We start from the raw sequence: 21,639 nt of genomic DNA on the forward strand, positions 1-21,639 counted from the left end.
TTATGCATGTTCCACACAATAAAACAACACGAAACAAGTAGCTTAAACTTGCAAGGTGAGACAATGGCCGTATTGCCTAAGACTCATCTTTATTTTTGCAAACATCATTTCGATGTAAGTATTTAATTTATTTTTTAGTTTCTATACCTAACAGTATCTATCTTGTTTGAGGCGTAACTTTAATATAAAAGTTGCATAAGAGTAGGTTTTTGAGGTTAGGTTTCAAATTACACCAGTGTTGTAATGGCAAATTCTAATATTAACCTGCTATGGAATACATATAAAAAGCGATTTTACAGGATGAGGATTTTGTTAATTACTTAAATTAGTATGATTTTTATATAATTATAAATTTTGTTTATTGTACTTACAAGGAACTTTTGACATTTCTAAATTCTGCTGAACAAAAGTCTTCGTTTGATTGTAAAAACTCTCCAAGCATCATCACATCGATTCTAGGCAAATTAGCACTCTTAAATCCTTGTTCCATGATTCAAGTTATTATTATTAGTTAATATTAGGTTTAAACTACTTAAATTGAATCCTTGAATCGTAAATAAAATAGCAGGAGAACCATAGTAGAACCAGTACTTTCAGTACTTTGGATATTTGTTTACATGAACTTGACGTCATTCGCTCTGATTGGTGTTCACCGAATCATGGGGGACCTGCGTATTTTTAACCGCCTTCTGTAATTTTATTTTAACAAAACATTTACCAATCTCGCCAAATATAAAAAAATAAATGCGTTTTTCGTATTCTACGACTAATGTTTCATTAAATAAATATAATATTTTAGTGACTTTAAATTACTGTCATCATGCCAATTATAAAAATCACTAAGAAGATATGTTATGACGTGTTCTTCAGTTTGAATTCAACGGCTGTACAAATACCTACTTACAATAGGTAAAATGTCAACAATCCTCTTGACATCTTGTAGGAGTTATTGTATTATGCGCTCCCTCGTTCTTCTCCTTTCAAATAAACTTATGTGATAAATATACACTTTCACGCGGAGGTTTACACGCAAGTGCTATATTCGAAATGCACAAGAAATTGTGTGCCGGAGACGAAGATGCATCCGCTATTGGCGACCTGGGTTCAATGGCCAGTCGGCGCAACTTTCGCTGCAATGTCGCCGGCATGAAGTCAGACATAATAATAACCCGTAGCCATTAATCCCATAAAAGCTCATTAGTGGTTGACATGACCTTTGGCTAACTTCACTTCACTTCACTGCACCCGGCACTAATGATGCAATCTTAGAAACAGGTATTGGTACGTACCTTTTACTCTGATGCACATTTATTACAGTAGTGGCAAAAAATCTATCATATTCCTATTTTCTTGCGCGCATTCATTCGAAAATTCGTGAAATTAGACTTTACATCATATAGGTACAATACAATACAATACAATACAAATACTCTTTATTGCACACCTCATTAGTCATTACAGAAAACAACACAAAGAATACAGAAAAGGAGAGGTTAAACAACAGGCATATAAACAATAATTGTATCATCGTCACGACCATATATATGTACTCGTTTACTTACGTCCCACAGCACGTGGCAACAGGCAGCCATGTTAGCGCAATGCGGATTGGGGACTTCACACATACCAATTATTTCTTATATTAAAACACTCAAAAGCTAATCTTACCAACAATAAAACCTAGAATCTAGATGGATCGATTCTTTACCCTCGTTAGCCTCTGGTTTGAAAATTAAATCAGATCATTACTTTAAAATTTAATACCCACGGGGCTACCGCGGAAACTCCGGCAAACTAATTATTTTTAAAATGTACTCTAGTTGGATCGAATTGTCCTTTCCATACGTCCCTATGATGTAAATTTCATCGAAATCGCTAAACCCGTTTTTGAGAAATTACTAATAAAAAAAATGCAAACGTATCTGAAAAAATTTTCCGCTACCGTATAATATGCTTATACCAGCGACGCGACGAAATCGCGGTGAGACACGCCTGCGTCGCCTGCCTATACCATGTTTGTCTGCAAGTTAACTAAGCGGAAATAAGTAGTTGCATTTGTTAACTATTGAGCTATGACTATTTTGGATACCATAACTGGAAATGAAAGTGTGACTGTGTGAGATGCCCAAATTTTAAGTTTCGAAACTCGAAACTTAACATCGTTAAATCTTTTGTCTGCCTCTATTCTCACGCGCAGTCATTCGACTTGTTTGTGTGCAATCTAATAGTGACTTCGAATCGCTCGCCAGGAAAACGACAATGTCGTATAATTCACATATATTATGCAGACCCGGGGCGCATTTAAGGCAAAAACCTACTTCATATAGAACAGATAGAACTCTGCCTAGTCTATATTAGATTTTGCATGTAAACGATGAGACTAGGTAGCGCTAACTTAAATAATTAACCTTTTATCGTTTTGCACCATCAATGGAGTTAAATCAAAAAACTATGTTTCGAATCGCATCTTTGCGTAACACTCGAGAACATATTCAAGGTGAACTAGTCATTGCGTCGCGCGTCGTCGAATGGTGCTGGCCTGCGAGTGAACATCTCCGTGTAGCAATCACAACGCTAGTTTAATGTACATACCTTCTGGCATATAAGTACCTACGACTGTGACAGACTCGCAAATATTACATAATGACTCCGGCAAACATAACATTACCGGCATAAAAAGTAAATAATCCCGCGTACAATAACAAGACTCGTTGACACAGAACGAATCACTGCAATGCCGTCAGTGGTGTCTATGGATAATGCGATATGAGGCGTCCTAAAAAGCTCGTAAGCGGCGACTCAAGGCTGACGACTAAGCTAAACGAGATTGCTTGTCTGTGTTGCACATCCCACTGTACTGAACACAATAAAGATGAGATGCACGAATTAGTCACTATATACCTAGTATTATTTTATACAATCATGTGACTAACTAGAAGCCGGAATTATTACTAATAATTTATTAGTCCTTCGACGTAAATGTCTGGCATCAAATGAAGTTATTTAAAAAGCTTTTACTTATTTTGCAGATGTATTTCTTTTACATTGTGCAGTAAATTAACGATAGGTAACTTCAGGGTAAGTAGACTTTCAAAGCCCATTGTCAATATTAACACAGGTATACGTGTAGCAATACGCTGGATATTAGGATTAATAATGCCTCAATCCAAAGAAATTAAAAAGAAATGAGGTCCAGTAACTGAATGGAAAAGTGGGTTTTAGAGAAATTATTTTCCTTAAATGCTCTGGCTTTCTCGAGGTTTACGCTATAGCACGGGATTTGTCAAAAAAGATGGTTGCCTTGATCATCCCACTCATGGGTATAGGTGTATACCTATTTTGAGATTGGTAGCGTCCATATGGGATTTTTTATCGTCAGATACATTTAGCCTAAAATAATGACTCATTAAGTACTCACCGCCACAAGAGCATCATTTCCGTATGCTCTGCCTTCGAGGGCAAGTTCCTTGTCGAGCATGGCGTCCAGCTGCTCCAGCTGGTGGCAAGAGGCGCGGGCGGAGATCCAGCTCGAGGCCAGGATGAACGTGCCCAGGATGAAAGAGGCAGCCACCACCGTCAGCGCCGCGATCCTCGCGATCTGCACCGAAGACGACTGCCGCTGTCGGTATGCCTGTAACACACACAAATGTTAAACGCTATTCGATTTCTTTAACAAAAGTAGTAAATCAACCAATTAATTTTGTATTAAGTATTAATTAAGCAGCAAGCGATACGACAATACTTTGAAATAAAGGAAAAGTGGAAAAACTCGCGGCTCATTCTTACCCGATGACAGCGAATATTTCCACCATATCCTTCATTTGCGCCTTAGGGAGGCGCCTACCGACATCTAACGTCAAGCATTACAATTCTTAAAGCGAATCGCGTGTTCGAGTCTGGCCCGAGACAATGAATTTCTCCATGTCGGCATACTTAAAATGGGGTTGGCCGGTCGAAGTATTTAGCAGATGGCGCCAGCATAGCTTGACCTGTCAATCCCTAGAATTGTGTCAAATTTTTGTTTTTTTAATGGAATTTTATGCCCTGGAATTGGATGCCATAAAGGGCTGCTGGCATCCAATTCCAGGGCATAAAATTCCATTAAAAAAAGAAGAATTTTGACAAGCTAAATCTCATAGAAAAAGGGGCAAGCTATGATGGCGCCATCTATGCAAACGTTTGACAGTTGCCAACCCCATTGGTCTGTTGGGTTATTTAATCCATATCCTCTAAAGGATCTAGGTATTTATAAATAGGTATTTGATATACATTGGTACCTAGGTATTTGCGCTTAACCTTATAGTGTCTGATTTTTTAACAGGAATGGGAAATTACTAACTATATTTATCTACGCACATATCGTTTAGTGCTCTAAAATGCGTTCAGAAACCGTAGGAAATGACCAGCATTATTACAACCAATTTTACTATGAGAACTTTATTATCTGTGATAGTAGGTAAAATCTGTACTTTAATGTTATTACGTTATAGATTTTTGTAAGGTTATGAGTTTAAATTTTGAACAGCTGTCGGAACTTAAGTGGGTCCCTATTCTAGTATCCATAGATATTAAAACAGTATCGAAACGAAACGTCAATTCAGTATGTTTTTTTTAATAAAAACCGCACGACATTTGTTCCCGAGTGACATGAGAATAGGGACTTCATTCGTTTGTCTATAATTTAAAAAAAAAACATTCGTCTTGACGGAGGATCAAATAGGCTATTTGACTAATTTTTGAAAATGGTTTTAATTGATTGTTTATGACTTAATAATTACACTACATTGATATTTCCGTAAAATTTCCTGTATTAAATATTTAAAAAAAAAACAATGTTAAAGTTTATTTATTTTGAACGCGCCTTAAACGCTGTTTTTGCAAAGGGGCTAATCACGTGACACGTGTGACGTCACGCGCAAGTAAACTCAGTCAATGACCTTAGTTAATCTTATGGTTTATGTGCATTGAATTCATTATTTCACTGTAAAATGGTATATAAATGGTGTATAGTGCCGCAATGTTCAAGTACGACTATAAAAAAACCAGACAAATCGTTTGTTTCCATTCCAACGAATCCCAAAAAAAGAAATATGTGTTTAAAACTAGCGCGAAGAGACCCAAAGAGCATTTTAGCGCATAGAAATGTTTTTATGTGTAAAGACCACTTCGATGTAAGTAATATTTAACTGTAAATAAATATGGTAATTAAAGCAGCGGATTTTGTTATTTAACGAAACAAGATCTAGGTATTTAATGTAAGTGACGTGTGACGTCATCCGAGCGTTAACCAATCACAGAGCGTTCACGTCCCTGATGAAATTTCAAAAAATATTAAATTTTCTTTCGTTTATTTTCCAAAAAATAAACATAATTTACATTCAAATATAGTGAAATATACTTTACATATGGTGCTACTTTCTCGCACTAGTGCGTAAAAGAGCACTTTTCGTGCATATGTCGAAAGTTTAAAGGGCCATAATACGTACTGTAAAACGTTGTACGATACACGTGCGAACAGGTAATTCGCAACTCGTGTCGATTTAAAACACTCCCTGCGGTCGTGTTTCAATTTCTCGCCACTCGTCGTCCTCTTTTCCGCACTTGTATCGTAAATAACTATTATTAGTTTATTATCTTTCAGGATGACAGCAATTCGTTATATATTTTTAATGTTGTCAAATACCCTATTGCCGCCATTATCTACTGTTGTTATTGTTTGTTGGTTTTTTGACTTTTTTGCTGTTACGAAAGTAGAATTGTGATGTTTGTAATTTACATTTTAGTTGAAAATATGAGTAGTTTGTTTCTGTATTTGTTCAAATTTATTTTTTATTGCATTATTTTAATATCTATAGTCTTTAGATATTTTACAGGTAGCACTAGTAGCAATGCAGGTCATTTCTCTACGGCTTCTGAACCCATCTTAGAGTACTTATGATATGTGCGTAGATAAAGTAGTGTATGCAACTGTACATAATTAGGCCTTAAAATACTCGTGTGATTCTATTATGAAACTCGCTGACGCTTGTTTCATAAAACCACACTTGTGTTTTAAGGCCTCTCATTATGTACCTATCAGTTGCATAAACTACTGTTCTGTGTCACCCTAAATAATGTATGTACGTATCATATAAAAATAATACGAGTTGAATTAGGTGGGGCTAGTATGATGACATAAAAAAGACAAACATATGTTTATCAATGTATGTATGCACGAAATAAGAGTGGCACGAGGACGATAAACGGAATTAATTACTGCTTTATAGAAAGGTTGTTTTATTAACACACCTTTTTAGGGTTCCATAGTCAACTAGGACCACTTATAGTTTCGCCATGTCTGTCTTGTGTCTGTGCCCGTCCGCGGTTTAGCTCTGTGATAGTTAGTACTAGAAAGAGTAAAAAGCTGAAATTTGGTATGAGTATAATATGTTAATCGCGCCAACAATGTGTTTGAATACTTACACTAAATAATATGGCAGCGACAGATGTTGAGAAATGGTGCAACTAGAGTGCCTAGATGTTTATTGTATTTATTTTGTGTGTTTTCATGTCAAATTATAGCTGGGAATTGAAATTGAAATTGCGTGTCCCACCCGAATATTCACCGTCAATGATAGGTACATCATTTCATGCTATTTTCGTTACAACGTCCGTTGTGACACGATTCATTTTAAACATACGTGTACCTACATAATAATTATGTTACGACTCTATACCTATATAGGAATGTGCAAAAGCCGATACTCATGTAGATGAAGAATCATTAAATAATAATTTAATTTAAAAAAAAAAACATTGTTTAAAATCGATTAGTTTTGGCTGTAGCAACACTTTCCGGTCGCTAACACTCAGTTCAGCTACCTTTGGCTTGATTACGATTCGAAAATAAACTGAAATAATTAATATCTTCTATAATTCTTCTACAATTTAAATATGACTGTAGTTCCGTTGTACAGTCAAGGGCATAAATATATATAAATTCCCAGAGTTTCAAAAATATGTGTACGCTCTTACAACTTAGACAATAAAGTCGTGTTCACATATTTTTGAGCCATTGGTCTGGATCGATACTTTTGCCTTCGTCTGTATCTTGATTATTTCGATTAATTAGTTCGGTAACTAACGATACGTAAGTACAACAAAGCTTAAAACAAAATATGAGGTAGGCGTATTACCACATCACTTTAAAACAATCTTATAGTGTATTAGGTATGTATCTAAGGTTCCTAATTATTTAAAAATATCAAGCACCTACATTTAGGTTGTACTGAGTTATTTCAACTAATTATATAGGTATAGTTGCATTGAAGTGGTAGACAAATAGTGATAAAGTAAAAAGTTCTTTCTATGAACAAAACGACTACCTATACCGTGTGGGTTCGTAGGTCGTAGGTCAGGACCCGTAAGATTACATAATAGTTCTATGTAAGCAACTCTCATTAATTACGTTGGAAAAAACGCAAAGTATTTCACTTTACTTGAATACCCACGGAGCTCATCACAAAAGAACCAATTCGCACTTCGAACGCCATGAAGTTGTTTTAGCGGGGCAAAGTTAATGAAGTGACGGTTTACTAACAACTCCGAATCTGTTTCCACAGAATTGCAGTGTTACATAACTTGCGTACTGCAGGGACGAAGTCGCGCCGGCCTCGGGGGGGCAGAGGGGCCAGTGAAAGTACTTCCATGATTGCATTCGAGAAATCCATCAACATCTTTCGTGAGTGCAAATGCCGTCGATTTCGATCTTCACAATTTGCTCTGCTAAAGTGCCTCGCCGCTAGTGCGATCATTTACTTGAATCAATCGTTCAAAATAAAGAGATTTTGTATATTATATTATCATAAATGTGATGTTTTATAAATAAAAGAACTCATGTTAGGTCATGCGTTCAACCATACGTTCGCAGTTGTTCAACTGTTACAAAACTGTTTAACTCACTTATATAAAACGTTAAGCTTACGTGCAATATTTCCTTACGATGTAGGAAACCAGAAACTGCTAATGAATTTCCGTATAGTTAAACAAAATACATTGATAATATGTTTTATTATGGAAGCTCGTTCTCATCTGTAATATGTATACCGTGTATACCTAACTAAGTAGGTAAACTATATCACCGTCACTTTTAGACGGTAATTATTTTCATGCCAATCAGGTAATATTTGTTTTTTACATAACTGGCATTTACTTTTAGCAAAGAGAAATCGCAAAATAATTGTTCATTAAATTGAATGACGAAAGAGAAATATTTATTGAGGTGAATTGAATCTACCACTGCGCATTTTATGCATGTTTAACTTGATTTTATAAGATGTAAACACACACGCGAATCGAAAACTAAAATAATGTAACAGTAGAGACGCACGGCAGACCAACATAAGTAACATGACAAATCACTATCGAGCATAGACTTACAGGCGTATTCAGATTTTAATAATTAGGTCTGGATCAGTCAAAAGTGACATTTTTGGTTGCAGAAATGTCACTTCAGTCACTTCACACTGACAGATCTGATCCATAACTGATCTAGATCTAATTATAAAAATCCGAATACGCCTGTTAATGTATTGTGAAAAAACGAAGTTATTTTTCTCAGCGGCCACTCGACTGCATCATGACGGGTTGCCAATTGTTACAAATTAGTTAACTGTTAATTGCCTAGCTGAAAGAGTGATAATGGGGAGGTCAAAATAAAAAAAACCGGCCAAGTGCGAGTCGGACTCGCGCACCGAGGGTTCCGTACTTTTTAGTATTTGTTGTTATAGCGGCAACAGAAATACACCATCTGTGAAAATTTCAACTGTCTAGCTATTACGGGTCATGAGATACAGCCTGGTGACAGACAGACAGACGGACAGCGGAGTCTTAGTAATAGGGTCCGGTTTTAACCCTTTGGGTACGGAACCCTAAAAAAGACCCTGACATTTGGATGGTAGGTAAATACCTCACAGAACTAAGCATAAAAATGCCAGGTCTGTGATATATCTACATATGTATGTATAATTTAGGGGTTAGGTAAAGGCCTTCTGGATTGTGACAGAGATCGAAAATATATTTGATAAGCAATATTAAAATATGTATGTAGGTTATATTCAAAGTAAAAAATGAAAACTAGAATAGCAAAGAAGTTACCTACGTGACAATATTATTAAAGATTATTTCTTTAAATTTAAAAGGCTTTGCTTTCTAGGGGGCAAAGTTGTTGTTTACCCCTCGTGCTAGTTGATATCCGAACAAGCGAAAGATTCCAAAATTAAACCACAAGCGTAGTGAGTGGTTCGAAAAGTGGAATATTGAGTGTTGCGAGGGTTTAAAGGCACGAGGGTTAAGCCAACTTTGCCACCGAGTGAAACGCATAATTTTTCACCACACCAATGCGAGATTAGCAAATAAAATCCAAATGAACGCTATTAAATATTTATCACACAAGAAAACGACTCAAAATTTGCACCACATTATTTTGCCACTCCTGTGCATTGCAACTTTCTCGACAGTTTTTGTTGAATAAAGAGAGTCTTTACGAGCTGGTGTGGTAAAAAAAAAAACAATTGGTCTCGGTATCATATTAAAGTAATATTTGAATAATGATCGTTCCCAGTGGAGGCTTAAGCCGCATTCACATTTGCCTGTCGTGTTGTGTTGACGGGTATAGGTTTCATACATTTAATATAGTTGCGTTTACATTTGTCTGGTGCAAACACGACACAACACGACAGGCAAATGTGAATGCGGCTTTATCTAATGGCTTTATACTTAAAACCATCTCGTGCATCATAACAACAGCCATATTAAGAATAGCCACTTTCTACTGAAGGCGTTCTCAAAACATTTTGTCTCAACTCGACTGTGAGCCTAGTGTATCTTAACCTCACCAATCGTAACAAGCATCAATAATCGGAGGTCAGACTTATAATGGTACCCAGATAGTGGTCGGTAGGCGTAAGTACGAATATATCTTTGTTATTATTTGGAGTGTTGGGTGACTTAGCATGTACATATTGTACATGTCCAACGCAGTAAGTAAAGAGCCAAAAGCGTATTAAGATTTTGCAATTTGATTTTCATTTTATATTTATCTTAGCGGTCGGTCGCACAGCTCGCACTCAAATATATTCGTACTAGACGAAATGAAAAAAATATCGAATTAACATCTTATTTATAAAATATGAATACGTCTCTCGACCATTGTCTGTGCGCTTCGGTCTCGAATAAACAGCCTCATTGATATTCATAATGATTGTTCAATGTAGGTACCTACAACGATCGAATTAATATCTACTGTTGGGTCTGCTGGTAATATGTTTACATATCACGTCAACGGTGTAAAAACCAGCAATATATATTAGTAGCGTCACGAAAACTAAACAGGTACAGTCGAAGGCAAAAATATCGATCCAGACAAATGGCTCAAAAATATGTGAACACGACTTTATTGTCTAAGGTGTAAGAGCGTACACATCTTTTTGAAACTTTGGGAATGTATATATATTTATGCCCTTGACTGTACCTTTTTAGGTAGATATCTGTGGAAAACTAAACTGTACACGGTGGCGAAGCCGACATCGTGAGCTATGGAAATTTGTTCTGCTTAAAAATATGAATTTGTTCGACTAACAGCTTCGTAATAGAAATGTTTATGATTTGCATAAAGTTACATTATTCATTTATTTAATGCGGACGATGCGGCTGCATTTTTTGAGCGTTCGAAATTATAACACGGAAAGTATTGTAATAATTAGACTGGCATTAATAATCATTGGAATCAACGATTTGTTTGTGCACCTACATTGAGCAGGATGTGGAAAGCTGATGGCTAGTCGGACGTCAGACGACTCAGACGTGACGCAAGACCGCGGCAGCTCTGCGGCCACGTTCGGTCAACGGTCCTATACTATAGTATACTAACGATTTCACTGCAATTGCTCTTATTGTTTATTTATCTCTACTGCTGTAAGCTAACCTATTTTCAATAAGTGCTAAAATTCGCACCTTACAGGTCTGAATTGGACAATAATTTGACTAATAGTTGCTCAAGTATGTTTAGTTAAGCAGACAGGTATCTTTCTTTGTTGATGTTTGGATACCTATATATCCTTAAAAACATCGTAGGTATGTATCATTGTAGTTATTTGGTAATTTATTTTGACAGGTCCCTAAACAACCTTTAATGCGAAACTGAATGTATATATTCAATACGAGACGCTTAACCTACCTTTTGGTGCCATATCTGTTTAGAAACTAGATACCTGTAACTATAATATAATCAAGGCAATTATTTTTAAGGAGATGAAGTTTCAGTAATATAATGGCTAGATAAATACGTGAGCTGCAGGAGCCTGATAACTGGCAATGTTAATGGATGGCCAGGAACAATAGAACAATGATTTTCCCACATTCGTACGCGACGCAATTCTCGGAAAGGAACGCTTAAGAATTCATTTAGGTGGCTACGTCAAACGCATTTGCATGACCGGGACGGGAGCCGCTATCATAATTCCTGATGTTTTTGCTTACATTTACGATTAAGAAAATTAAGAAATATAAGAACAACAAACATCCAAACACATGCTGTGGGTTAGACTAACTTGATCATAAATAAGTAATTTAAGTATGCCGAGTAAACTCGTTTTTGCTGTTCTTACTCATAAACGTCATGTTTATTATTTTAGTGAGAATACGATTTAAATATTTACCATAATAAAACCGTTACTCTACATTCCTATCCAAAGATAGCGTTCTGAAAAAAATACTTCGATACTTAAATTGTATTAATACTATTTGATCAATGTGGGATATTATTCATATATATACTGACCGAACAACGGTTAAGTAATAAACATGCTAGATTTATTTATCTACTTGAAACTATTCTGCCATAATTCTTAGTTATAATATTGCTAGCAATATTTTAGATTTTATTCGATTTCATACTTAGAATACTCAATGTCATAAATCACCCAAAAGCCTATGGCAACTAATATACTAGTGTAGAGTGTAGACATTGCCTTAAGTAGAAAAGGAAAACATCAAAGGCTAGTTTTCATAATACCCTATAAGTAGTTTTGTAACACGTCAGTCATCAACCTTGAATTTTACTGTCATAGTTATTACCGGCCTTTGTTGTGAATGGCTAAACATCCCACTTGTTACGAAGTAGGTAATTGATAAAATCTGTCACGAACAGCCATTAAGCTGACCTATGTCTAAATACTATTTAATGACAGCTTATCTAGATAAGTTAAACTTTTTTATATAAATTCTGTATAGGTACATCAGTCCTGCAATAATATGTTAAACAACGAAGGCCGCAAAAATATCTGACACGATCTTATTCGTCGAGCCATAAGAACGTGTCACATACTCTTGCGGCCTTCGAAGAGTAACATTTATTATTGCAGGTGACTGTACATTGCATTGACAATAAATGTTATTATATGTTTTTTGTTTACCGCAGACAAATAATATCTAACTTGACCCCGGCTGCCGCTGCCTTTGGCAAGAGAACCATGACGACTAAATATGGAGCCAATAGACTTAGGAGCTATTATGAATCAAGGTACCATAATGGTAATGTTATTGCACCTTCCCAGTAAAAGTATGTTGAATACGTCTTTTAAATGACGATATAATAAGTACTATTTAATCGAAATTATTGTAGTTAATTTAATAACGTACAATATTATACCATGCAGTAATCAATGTCCTGAATGTCTATTTAGACTTATTTCCTACATACTTTGAATTGAATAGGTACCTTACTAAAACTGTTTAACGTTGTCTGTGAATTAATTGTTACATTATACATGGATTTATTAATGCAAGATTTTTTTGCAATACTAAAGTTAGGCAAACATTTTTTCGACTAGAATGTGTAGGTATATCAAGGGCAAATAAGCCCTTGTTTACAAACAAGTAGCCACTAACACGTCAGCTCAGCACAGCGCAAGAGAAAGGCGCTTTCCCGCATCGAACCGTTTTACTTCGCAACTGACGTCTCACTCCTTTATCCAGTCTATTCAATCGGCAATTCTCAGAAGATAAACCTTCATTTTAGAACAGTGTCACAACCAAAAAAATGGATGACAATAAGCAGATCCGTGAGCGTTACGTGCTTAACATCCTAAATCAAAGCGGGTAACAGGTTAATTCATACCGGTGGCGGTTCTGATGAGGCGCTATACTCCGACGGCGGGTACTCCGGCTTCATGGTGATCGTAGCCATCGAATCTGGCTGATGTTCTTTCTCCATCACAATTTAATACTGATCACGATTAAAGGTAAATGTTTGTATGCGCGCGCGATGTCTGACGTTCGAAGTAGAAGTGCGCGCGGGTGAATGTTGCGGAGCGGAGTAGGCGCAGCGGCGCAGCGCCGTGGTGGGGCCGCCGTTGGCGCCCGCGCCGCGTTCACTTCCCTAGCTGCCGAAGTGCCGACGTCACATTGGCCGTCATCGACATGCGCTTGAGCTCAACATGCTATTTGTGATCTGTCAAAATCATATTCTGTAAATTATATTTTTTCATAATTATGATCTGTGTAGGTAACTGTAAAAAAATGAATTTTTGTCAAAAAAAATATTTTTGATACAAGCTTTTATCGCTGACTGTACTATTCTGTCCACAGGTAAGTAATACTCATCAAGACAATTTCTAAAACCCCAAAAACAATTAGGTTGGGTTGTTTTATCACAGAGTTCTTATCTTGGCCACCTCCTGTCTGATCAGCTCGATGGTACCATAATATTGCATTGTCACCCGACTTACATATGTATGCAAATTTTCATCTTCATCGGAAACCGGGAAGTGGGTCAAATTTAACTTGCAAGATTTGACCCATACAAACATACATAGGTACATATGTACATTGCAAGCTAATAATAAGTTTTTGGCAAAAAAATAATTTTTTGTACAAGTTTTTATCGCTGACTGTACTTTTTTTTCCACAGGCAACTAATACTCATCGAGACAATTCTAAAAACCCCAAACACAATTAGGTTTTGTTGTTTTATCACAGAACAGAGTTCTTATGGCCACCTCCTGTCTCCATCATCAGATCAGCTCGAATGGTACCATAATATTGCATTGTCAGATTGTCACCCGACTTACATGGCTATGCAAATTTTCAGCTTCATTAGAGGTCGGGAAGAGGGTCAAATTTTACTTGCAAGATTTGACCCGTACAAACATAGTTACATAAGTACATACATAGGTACATTGCAAGTTAATAAAAAGCTTGTAATAATAAAAGCTTGTAAAATACATTCGATTTGGATACTTATCTTATAATAGCACAGAAAACCGCCGGGGTGGTCTGTGTATAATAGGTACCGATATACATATTTTTTGTTATGCCTACACACACAGAGCCGAAAGAAGAAAACCGGACAAGTGCGAGTCGGACTCGCCCACCGAGGGTTCCGTACTTTTTATTATTTGTTGTTGTAGCGGCAACAGAAATACATCAACTGCGAAAATTTCAACTGTAGTTATCACGGCTCCTGAGATACAGCCTGGTGACAGAGAGACGGACAGCGGAGTCTTAGTAATAGGGTCCCGTTTTTACCGTACGGAACCCTAAAAAACGGGCAAAAATATTTAAAATATTCAAGTACTTAGTGTAAGTAGCTAAGTGTCGGAAATCAAATTATAAGTTTTGACTGACGTAGGCGTTCCAACTGCTTGTGGGTAAACCTTAGAGCAGCCATTCTCTAAGTGTGCTCCGCGAACCCCTGGAGCCCTAGGGAGTCACAGCCCAAAGGGGGCTCCGCGAGAAAAAAGACAAAATAAACAATAACCAGCTCTCCAATACCAGCCAACCAGCTCTTCAATAGTGACGAACGAACATTTTTAATTTGGGGCTCCGTCAAATATTTCGCTTTCCAAAAGGGTTCCGTTGCCAAAAAAGTTTGAGAACCGCTGCCTTAGAGACATGTACAACAGAGCTTCGACAGAAGATAGCTACAGTTATCTACATACCATCCGTATCCTACGTGCCCCCCGAGACTTGTGATTTTCCGTACCTTAAGCAAATTACGTTTGTGTAAAATCCCCACTTTATATGTAGGGTTAAGGGATTTACTTTCCCTCCTCTATTTTTAGAGCTCCGTACAAAACTTTGTTCACGGAGCTCTTATGGGATCACTTCGGTCTTGGAAATCGGTCATTTATGTCTAAATTGGTTTTACCACTTCGTTGCATGAATTTCTATTTCAATATTTACCTATCATTTTATCAAGCTATCAATAGAATACTTTTAAGTGTTACCTACTCTATTTATTACACCACTTCTAACAGAATTTAAATACTAATTATACAACGATTTAGTGAACTATTATACTCATAATGCACCAATTTAGAAAACTATAATATGCATTAATTACTTACTCAGTCTATAGAACAAATGACATCAACGTGCGTCTGACAAATGTGACTGCACTTCGACTAGATTTCAATAGATATACCTAATACCTATTACCCAGTAGAAAAATATTATGACATAAGTACAAAAGTAAAAATTGGCGGAACGGAACCCTACACTGAGCATATGTCGGGCCATGCTCAGTGTAGGATTCCGTAGTTACCATTCTGTCAGAATTAAACGGGGGCTAGCGCTTTGTACGTATTTTTAATTTTTTTACTAAGAAGAGAAGACTATTTGTAATAGGGTAGGATGGGGACAATTGAAACACGTTATGATTGAAACAAGTCTTTTTTTTTAAATTACAATACCTATGCATGTAGCGCAATACTAGCGAGCGCGCGAGCAACGCAGCAGTCTTGAGGAGCCGTTCAAAAATTGCGCGGTATAAAGTGAAGGACCTGTGCTCGCATACTTTTTCGTTATTTATTTTTTTACTTATGTATTTTAAGTACTTGAATTCTTTTGGAGTTGGGAATTATGGAATATTTTAACTGTCATTAAACAGCGATGGAGTGTTGTTTGTAAAGAATATTGGTCCTTGAAGTAAAACATGTGACGTGGGGACGGTTGAAACAACGTACTTGGGGACAATTGAAACGTTTCAAACGTCCCCGCGTTTTTCACAAGTCTTACAAATAGTTGATTATTGATATTTAGACTTCGTTTTTAATAATACATGCTTTGTGAAAAAGGGAGTGACAGTAGTTTTATTATAGTCATGATTGAAAGATTGTTATAATTGACTTTTGTATGAAACAGAACAAAAAAAAACACTTTCTTCTACAAAAAAATCCTTATCGTCATATCTTGTTGTTGCATTAAAATAACACGTTTGATTAAGCTATATATGTATAAAGTAATCACAACATTCACAACAAAGAAGTCTAGATGTCTATGTCTTATAATTTGTTTTTGCATAGTTTCTTTGATCAAGATCTTCAGACGCAGATAAATTGTGAAATGTTTGTAATTTTTTTGCGAACTTTAATTGATGTCATTGAATACCGTGATAGTTATTTAAAATACCGGCCAAGTGCTAGTCGGACTCGCGCACGAAGGGTTCCGTACCATTACGCAAAACACGGCAAAAAAATCACGTTTGTTGTATGGGAGCCCTACTTAAATATTTATTTTATTCTGTTTTTAGTATTTGTTGTTATAGCGGCAACAGAAATACATCATCAATGAAAATTTCAACCGTCTAGCTATCACGGTTCATGAGATACAGCCGGGTGACAGATGGACGGATAGACAGACGGACAGCGGAGTCTTAGTTGTAAGGGCCCGTTTTTACCCTTTGGGTACGGAACCCTAAAAATCACGAAAGTAAAGATTAATACAGAGTAAGTGTCTCCTTCATACTTCCTTTTTCTTAATTATGTTAGTAGTAAGTATCTACCTACAAAAAAGCTACCTTGTTACAGACGGAAGTTAAAATTGGAGAGGAAGGACAGGATAGTTTTTATCAATCATCATCCCACACGGACGAAGTCGCCGGCAGAAGCTAGTATTTCTATAAATAGTAGATTGTGTTACAAGGGAGCAAAATGACATATTTGCGGCGAGGGCGTACATTGAATCCTAAACGAAGCGAAGGATTCCATAATAGAATCCCGAGAGCAACGAGGGATTCTAAAGTAGAATCCTGAGCGTAGTGAGGGATTCAAGTGTGTTACGCCCAAGATGGAAATAATTTTGCTACCATGTGACACATACTGCTTTTCACATCACCTATGAGGTAATTATGATGTTACAATAGTACATTTCGATGCTAGTGCGGAAAGTATGTCATCACTTAGGCGAGTGGCAAGACTCGGGACGAGTGAAGAATGACATATCCGCACGTGTATCGAACGACGTTTTTTAATACAGTTGCGAAAAAATAAGAAAAGCAACAAGTAAGGAATGGAATTCGAATGAATTCGAAACTTTAACACAGTGGACTTTGACATCCTTCTGGGCACACTCAGCAGTCTTAACATATCCCAAACCACTCTATCCTGGTTTCGTAGCTACCTTACTGGCAGACGCCAGCGTGTCAGAGTCGACGACAAGCTGTCAGAATGGTGTGAGCTTTCCGCTGGCGTCCCGCAAGGAGGAGTACTTTCGCCACTTCTTTTTTCTATTTTCATTAATGGTATCACGAAAGCACTTACGTCATCATACCATCTTTACGCGGACGACCTACAGATTTATGCAGCGGCTAATATAGATGATCGTGCTTCAATTATTACTCAAATCAATTCTGATTTAGAGTCCATACGGGATTGGGCGTGCAAATTCGGTTTGAAGATTAATGCCCAGAAGTCGCAGGCAATTGTCATTGGTGGCCCTTACTATGTAGCTAAGCTCTCAGACATGGTGATACCTGACATTTTTTTTGATGGGACTAAAATCCCCTTTTCCTCTACTGTCCGAAATTTGGGTGTCATCATGGACCAGACGCTTTCCTGGGAACCCCACGTGGCTGAGGTGAGTAAAAAAATGTTTGGTTCCCTACACTCTCTTCGACGACTTCAGAATTTCCTCCCTCTTCATACCAAATTGACTCTTGCCCGCTCTCTCTTGCTCCCTCTACTAGACTATGGTGACATTGCGTTCTTGGATCTTAATGAGGAATTGCTGAATAAACTTGAGCGCTTACAAAATGTCTGTATCAGGTATGTGTATGGCCTCCGTAAATACGACCGCATTTCTAATTTTCGTAAGCAGCTCGGGTGGATACCGATTCGCCAGCGCAGGGATGTGCATGTTCTGTCGTTGCTTTTTAACATACTCTTCAACCCCTGTTCCCCATCTTACCTAACCGAGAGATTTAACTATCTGGCTGAAGGAAGTGATCACCGCTTACGTTCTAGTGCTAGTCTTACGCTTGCTATCCCTTCGAATAAGTCTCGAACGTACGCAAATTCATTCACAGTGCGCGCGGTGAAGTTGTGGAACGAGTTGCCCCTGTCGCTCAAACGGTCCCGGTCTGTAGCATCACTCAAAGTTAATCTGAAAAAGCTTTGGCTTTCCCACGAACTGTGATTTGGTTGAGTGCATATATATATATATATTTATTTATTTATTACTTATTTAATATTTATTTAGTACTATATATTTATGTATGCTAGTACATATTTATTTTATTGCATAATGCTATTGATGTATTTTAGTTATTCGTAGACGTTAATATTGTAGTTTTCCTTTTTAAATATTATTGTACGTTCTGTAAGTTTGTCTATCTATCTAATTCGAATTTTCCACTCATTTACTCTAAGGTTAGCTGGAAGAAATCCCTTATAGGGATAAGCTCGCCTTTGTACCTAAATTTATATGAATTTCATGTTAACAATTTTTGTTTTGTACAATAAAGTGATTTACTACTACTACTACTACTACTTTTATATTATTAATTCTGTGACACTGACATCATTGACATTGACATTTTTTTTTTATAACATTTATGGCGACATTGACATTATGAAGAGGTGTTTTTTGTTATTATTATTGAACCCACTTTAATGAAAGTTTTTTTTTTTCAAATGCATGCATGTTCTATAAGACAGAAACAATTGTAAATATTAAAACATTGTACTATTATTACCTAAATATCGTTATTTACGATTATTTGTGTATCGTATATTTATAAAAACAATATCTAATGTTGCCTTTGGAAACTTAAAACATTCTTGCAGTAAGAAAATACGCCTCTTCTTTGACAGGCGTTCCGTTCCATTCAGACAACTTATTAAGAACGGTTTTTCAACATTAAAAAATAAACGTGTTATAATACTTATAATGATGAAGAGGTAAGTAATAAAATATGAAATATGCATATTTTTCGTATTCTTACATTAACAGTAGGTTTTTATGTTGATTACGACGTTTAAAGGAAACTAATATTAACACTTATCAATAAGTAGTCATGAATTGGAACAAGTAAAAATTTAAAAAAATTGGAAAAATAAAAAGCACTAGTTCGCGAAAACCAACTTTCCGCCCGCTAAACAGCCACGAAAAGTAGCACTTTTTGAGCAACTGTGTTAAAAATATTATTTAAGCTAAAAAAATAATGTGCAAAAAAAATTTTTAATAGTGTCCTAGAACAGAAAAGTGTTACTTGGATCCCTCCTAGCAGGGAAGAAAAGTGCCACTTTGATCCCTCCTAGCAGGGAAGAAAAACCCCTTTTTCGAATTGGTGATGTGAAAAATATAATTACGGACACTGGAGGCGTATTGCGAAAGTCAAATCAAGTTCGATTTTTTTTTTCATATAGACGGTGGTTACGCAGGTTACGTAACGTAACATTTGTCATTATAGTCATGCAGCGTACTACGTAGGCGAACAACACGCGAACGCAAAGCGAAGCGATGCGGCGCAGGGTGAATCAATTCTTTGATACCTATAGAAGTGTCCTACGTGGAGTACGTGGGCGATCTCATTGCGAACGCGAACGCCGTGGGCCCGCTGCGCCACGCCGCGCCGCTTCGCTTCGCGTTCGCGAGTTGTTCGCTTACGTAAGACGCAGCGTTATGCTGTCACCTATTGATTACAAAGACAATACTGCTATACATTTGCATCATAAATTAATCATTGTTTATAAATTCGTCTAAAATAAAAAACATTGTACAATCACGTGGAAAAGCACATAACCACGCCTTGTTTCTAATAAAGTTATTCATAACACTTTATGCATAAAATTGTAAGTCATAAAAATCTTTAGAACGATTCCTGAGTATAACTGGGTTTTTGTCATAAATGAGTTATGTCATGATTTTTTTTAGTCATTAATTTGATTCGCATAAAATTTTAAGTCATATATATGCTTGATATCCATAATTGTTTTTCGTTCGAAGTATTGCAGTGCATTGCATACTATTAATATAGACATAAAAAATTAAGTCATATATTTAGTGGTCATAATTTGTTTTTTTCATAAATGTTATAATAAATATGTATGGTTGTGAGGAACCCATGAAGCAAATATTACTTTACAATAATTATAACCACACAAAAGACCGTATAAAAGATGAGATCGAAGGAGAGGAGCCCACTCCAGTGGAAGTAACGGTTTTATAAACATTTTGACACGATTTGATCTAAGTTAGGTATATCAACCACAGCAGGGGCATATTCGTTTGATTTTTTTTTTCGAATTATTATGACAGTTAGAGTTAGACCAAGATAACTCAAGCAAAGTGCAAGTGTTATTTTAATCGTCAAACTTCTGTGCAGTGATAACGTATAAATAACACTTACACAGTCTGTGCTATCAAAATTGCTGCAAAGTTATCTTGGTTTAACTCTAGAAGCATTTGAAGATTTGTATGGAATTTGTTTTTCGCTTCTAATTCTTATAATAATCAGAAAATCTAAAAAAGTCAAACGAAGGGGCATAGCTATTGTGGTTAATATACCTCCTACATCAAACTATGTAATTTATAGTTATTTACGATACAAGTGCGGAAAAGAGGAAATACGAAACGAGTGAACGAGATAAGTTACTCTATGATATAGATAAATGATTTTTTTTATTTGCATTAATTATTTTTATGATTTTGACCCCTGACTTCTTTCACTGATATGCGTTAAAATTGTTAAATAACAAACGAAACCGTCAACGCCATCTATACGACAGTAAGCCAAAACTAGTAGCGCCCTCTGAACGAGAATCAAATTTTCTTGATTTTCGATGCACGTTTTTTCCTTAGACTGTATCCATCTATTACGGAGTTACATCTATCTTTGGTCACACCGTATTACAGTCACATAATATTTCAGTTCATATTTTATGGTAAAATTATACAATTGGAAAATTGTGATATTCAGGCGCGGATCCACCGTTGTGGGCACGATGGGCATGCCCACAACCTTAATTGAGTCCCCGAGTAAAATTACGCCGATTTTTCGCACACGCTTTCGCAGAAATATTGATACGCGGATTTACTTTTCATAGAATGATCGTTTTCCGTCACGATTACCCGAGTAGATAACCATTGGTCGAAATACCAGTAAGTAGAGTGATCATGTGGTATTCATTAGAAATTCTTGCATGTTAATATCAGCTGGCCACAGTCCTAATTATTTGCAAGAATAAAGATTATTTACTAACAGGGGCAATTATTTTTAGCTTGTGGGAGTTATGGGTGTTATAAATCTTAAACATTCACAAATATTAGTACAATTTCCTAAAATAATGCCAGCTTTTAATTTACAGCTGTAGGAGTTTT

At 36.4% G+C, this 21,639-nt stretch overlaps 1 protein-coding gene across 1 annotated transcript in view; it reads right to left on the reverse strand.

The window, feature by feature from the left end:
* LOC134745129 (uncharacterized) overlaps positions 1-13,338 on the reverse strand; it is an 84,849-nt gene extending 71,511 nt beyond the window's left edge. Inside the window, exons 1-2 of the mRNA XM_063679096.1 lie at positions 13,157-13,338; positions 3,419-3,631 (exon numbers count right to left, since the gene is read on the reverse strand). Of these exons, the coding sequence (XP_063535166.1) occupies positions 3,419-3,631; positions 13,157-13,252 (309 nt within the window). The 5' untranslated portion in view covers positions 13,253-13,338. The remainder of the gene's footprint in view (positions 1-3,418; positions 3,632-13,156) is intronic.
* Positions 13,339-21,639: the final 8,301 nt, after the last annotated feature.

The sequence above is a fragment of the Cydia strobilella genome, chromosome 11, assembly GCF_947568885.1.
Source record: "Cydia strobilella chromosome 11, ilCydStro3.1, whole genome shotgun sequence".
Taxonomy (NCBI): Eukaryota; Metazoa; Arthropoda; class Insecta; order Lepidoptera; family Tortricidae; genus Cydia; species Cydia strobilella.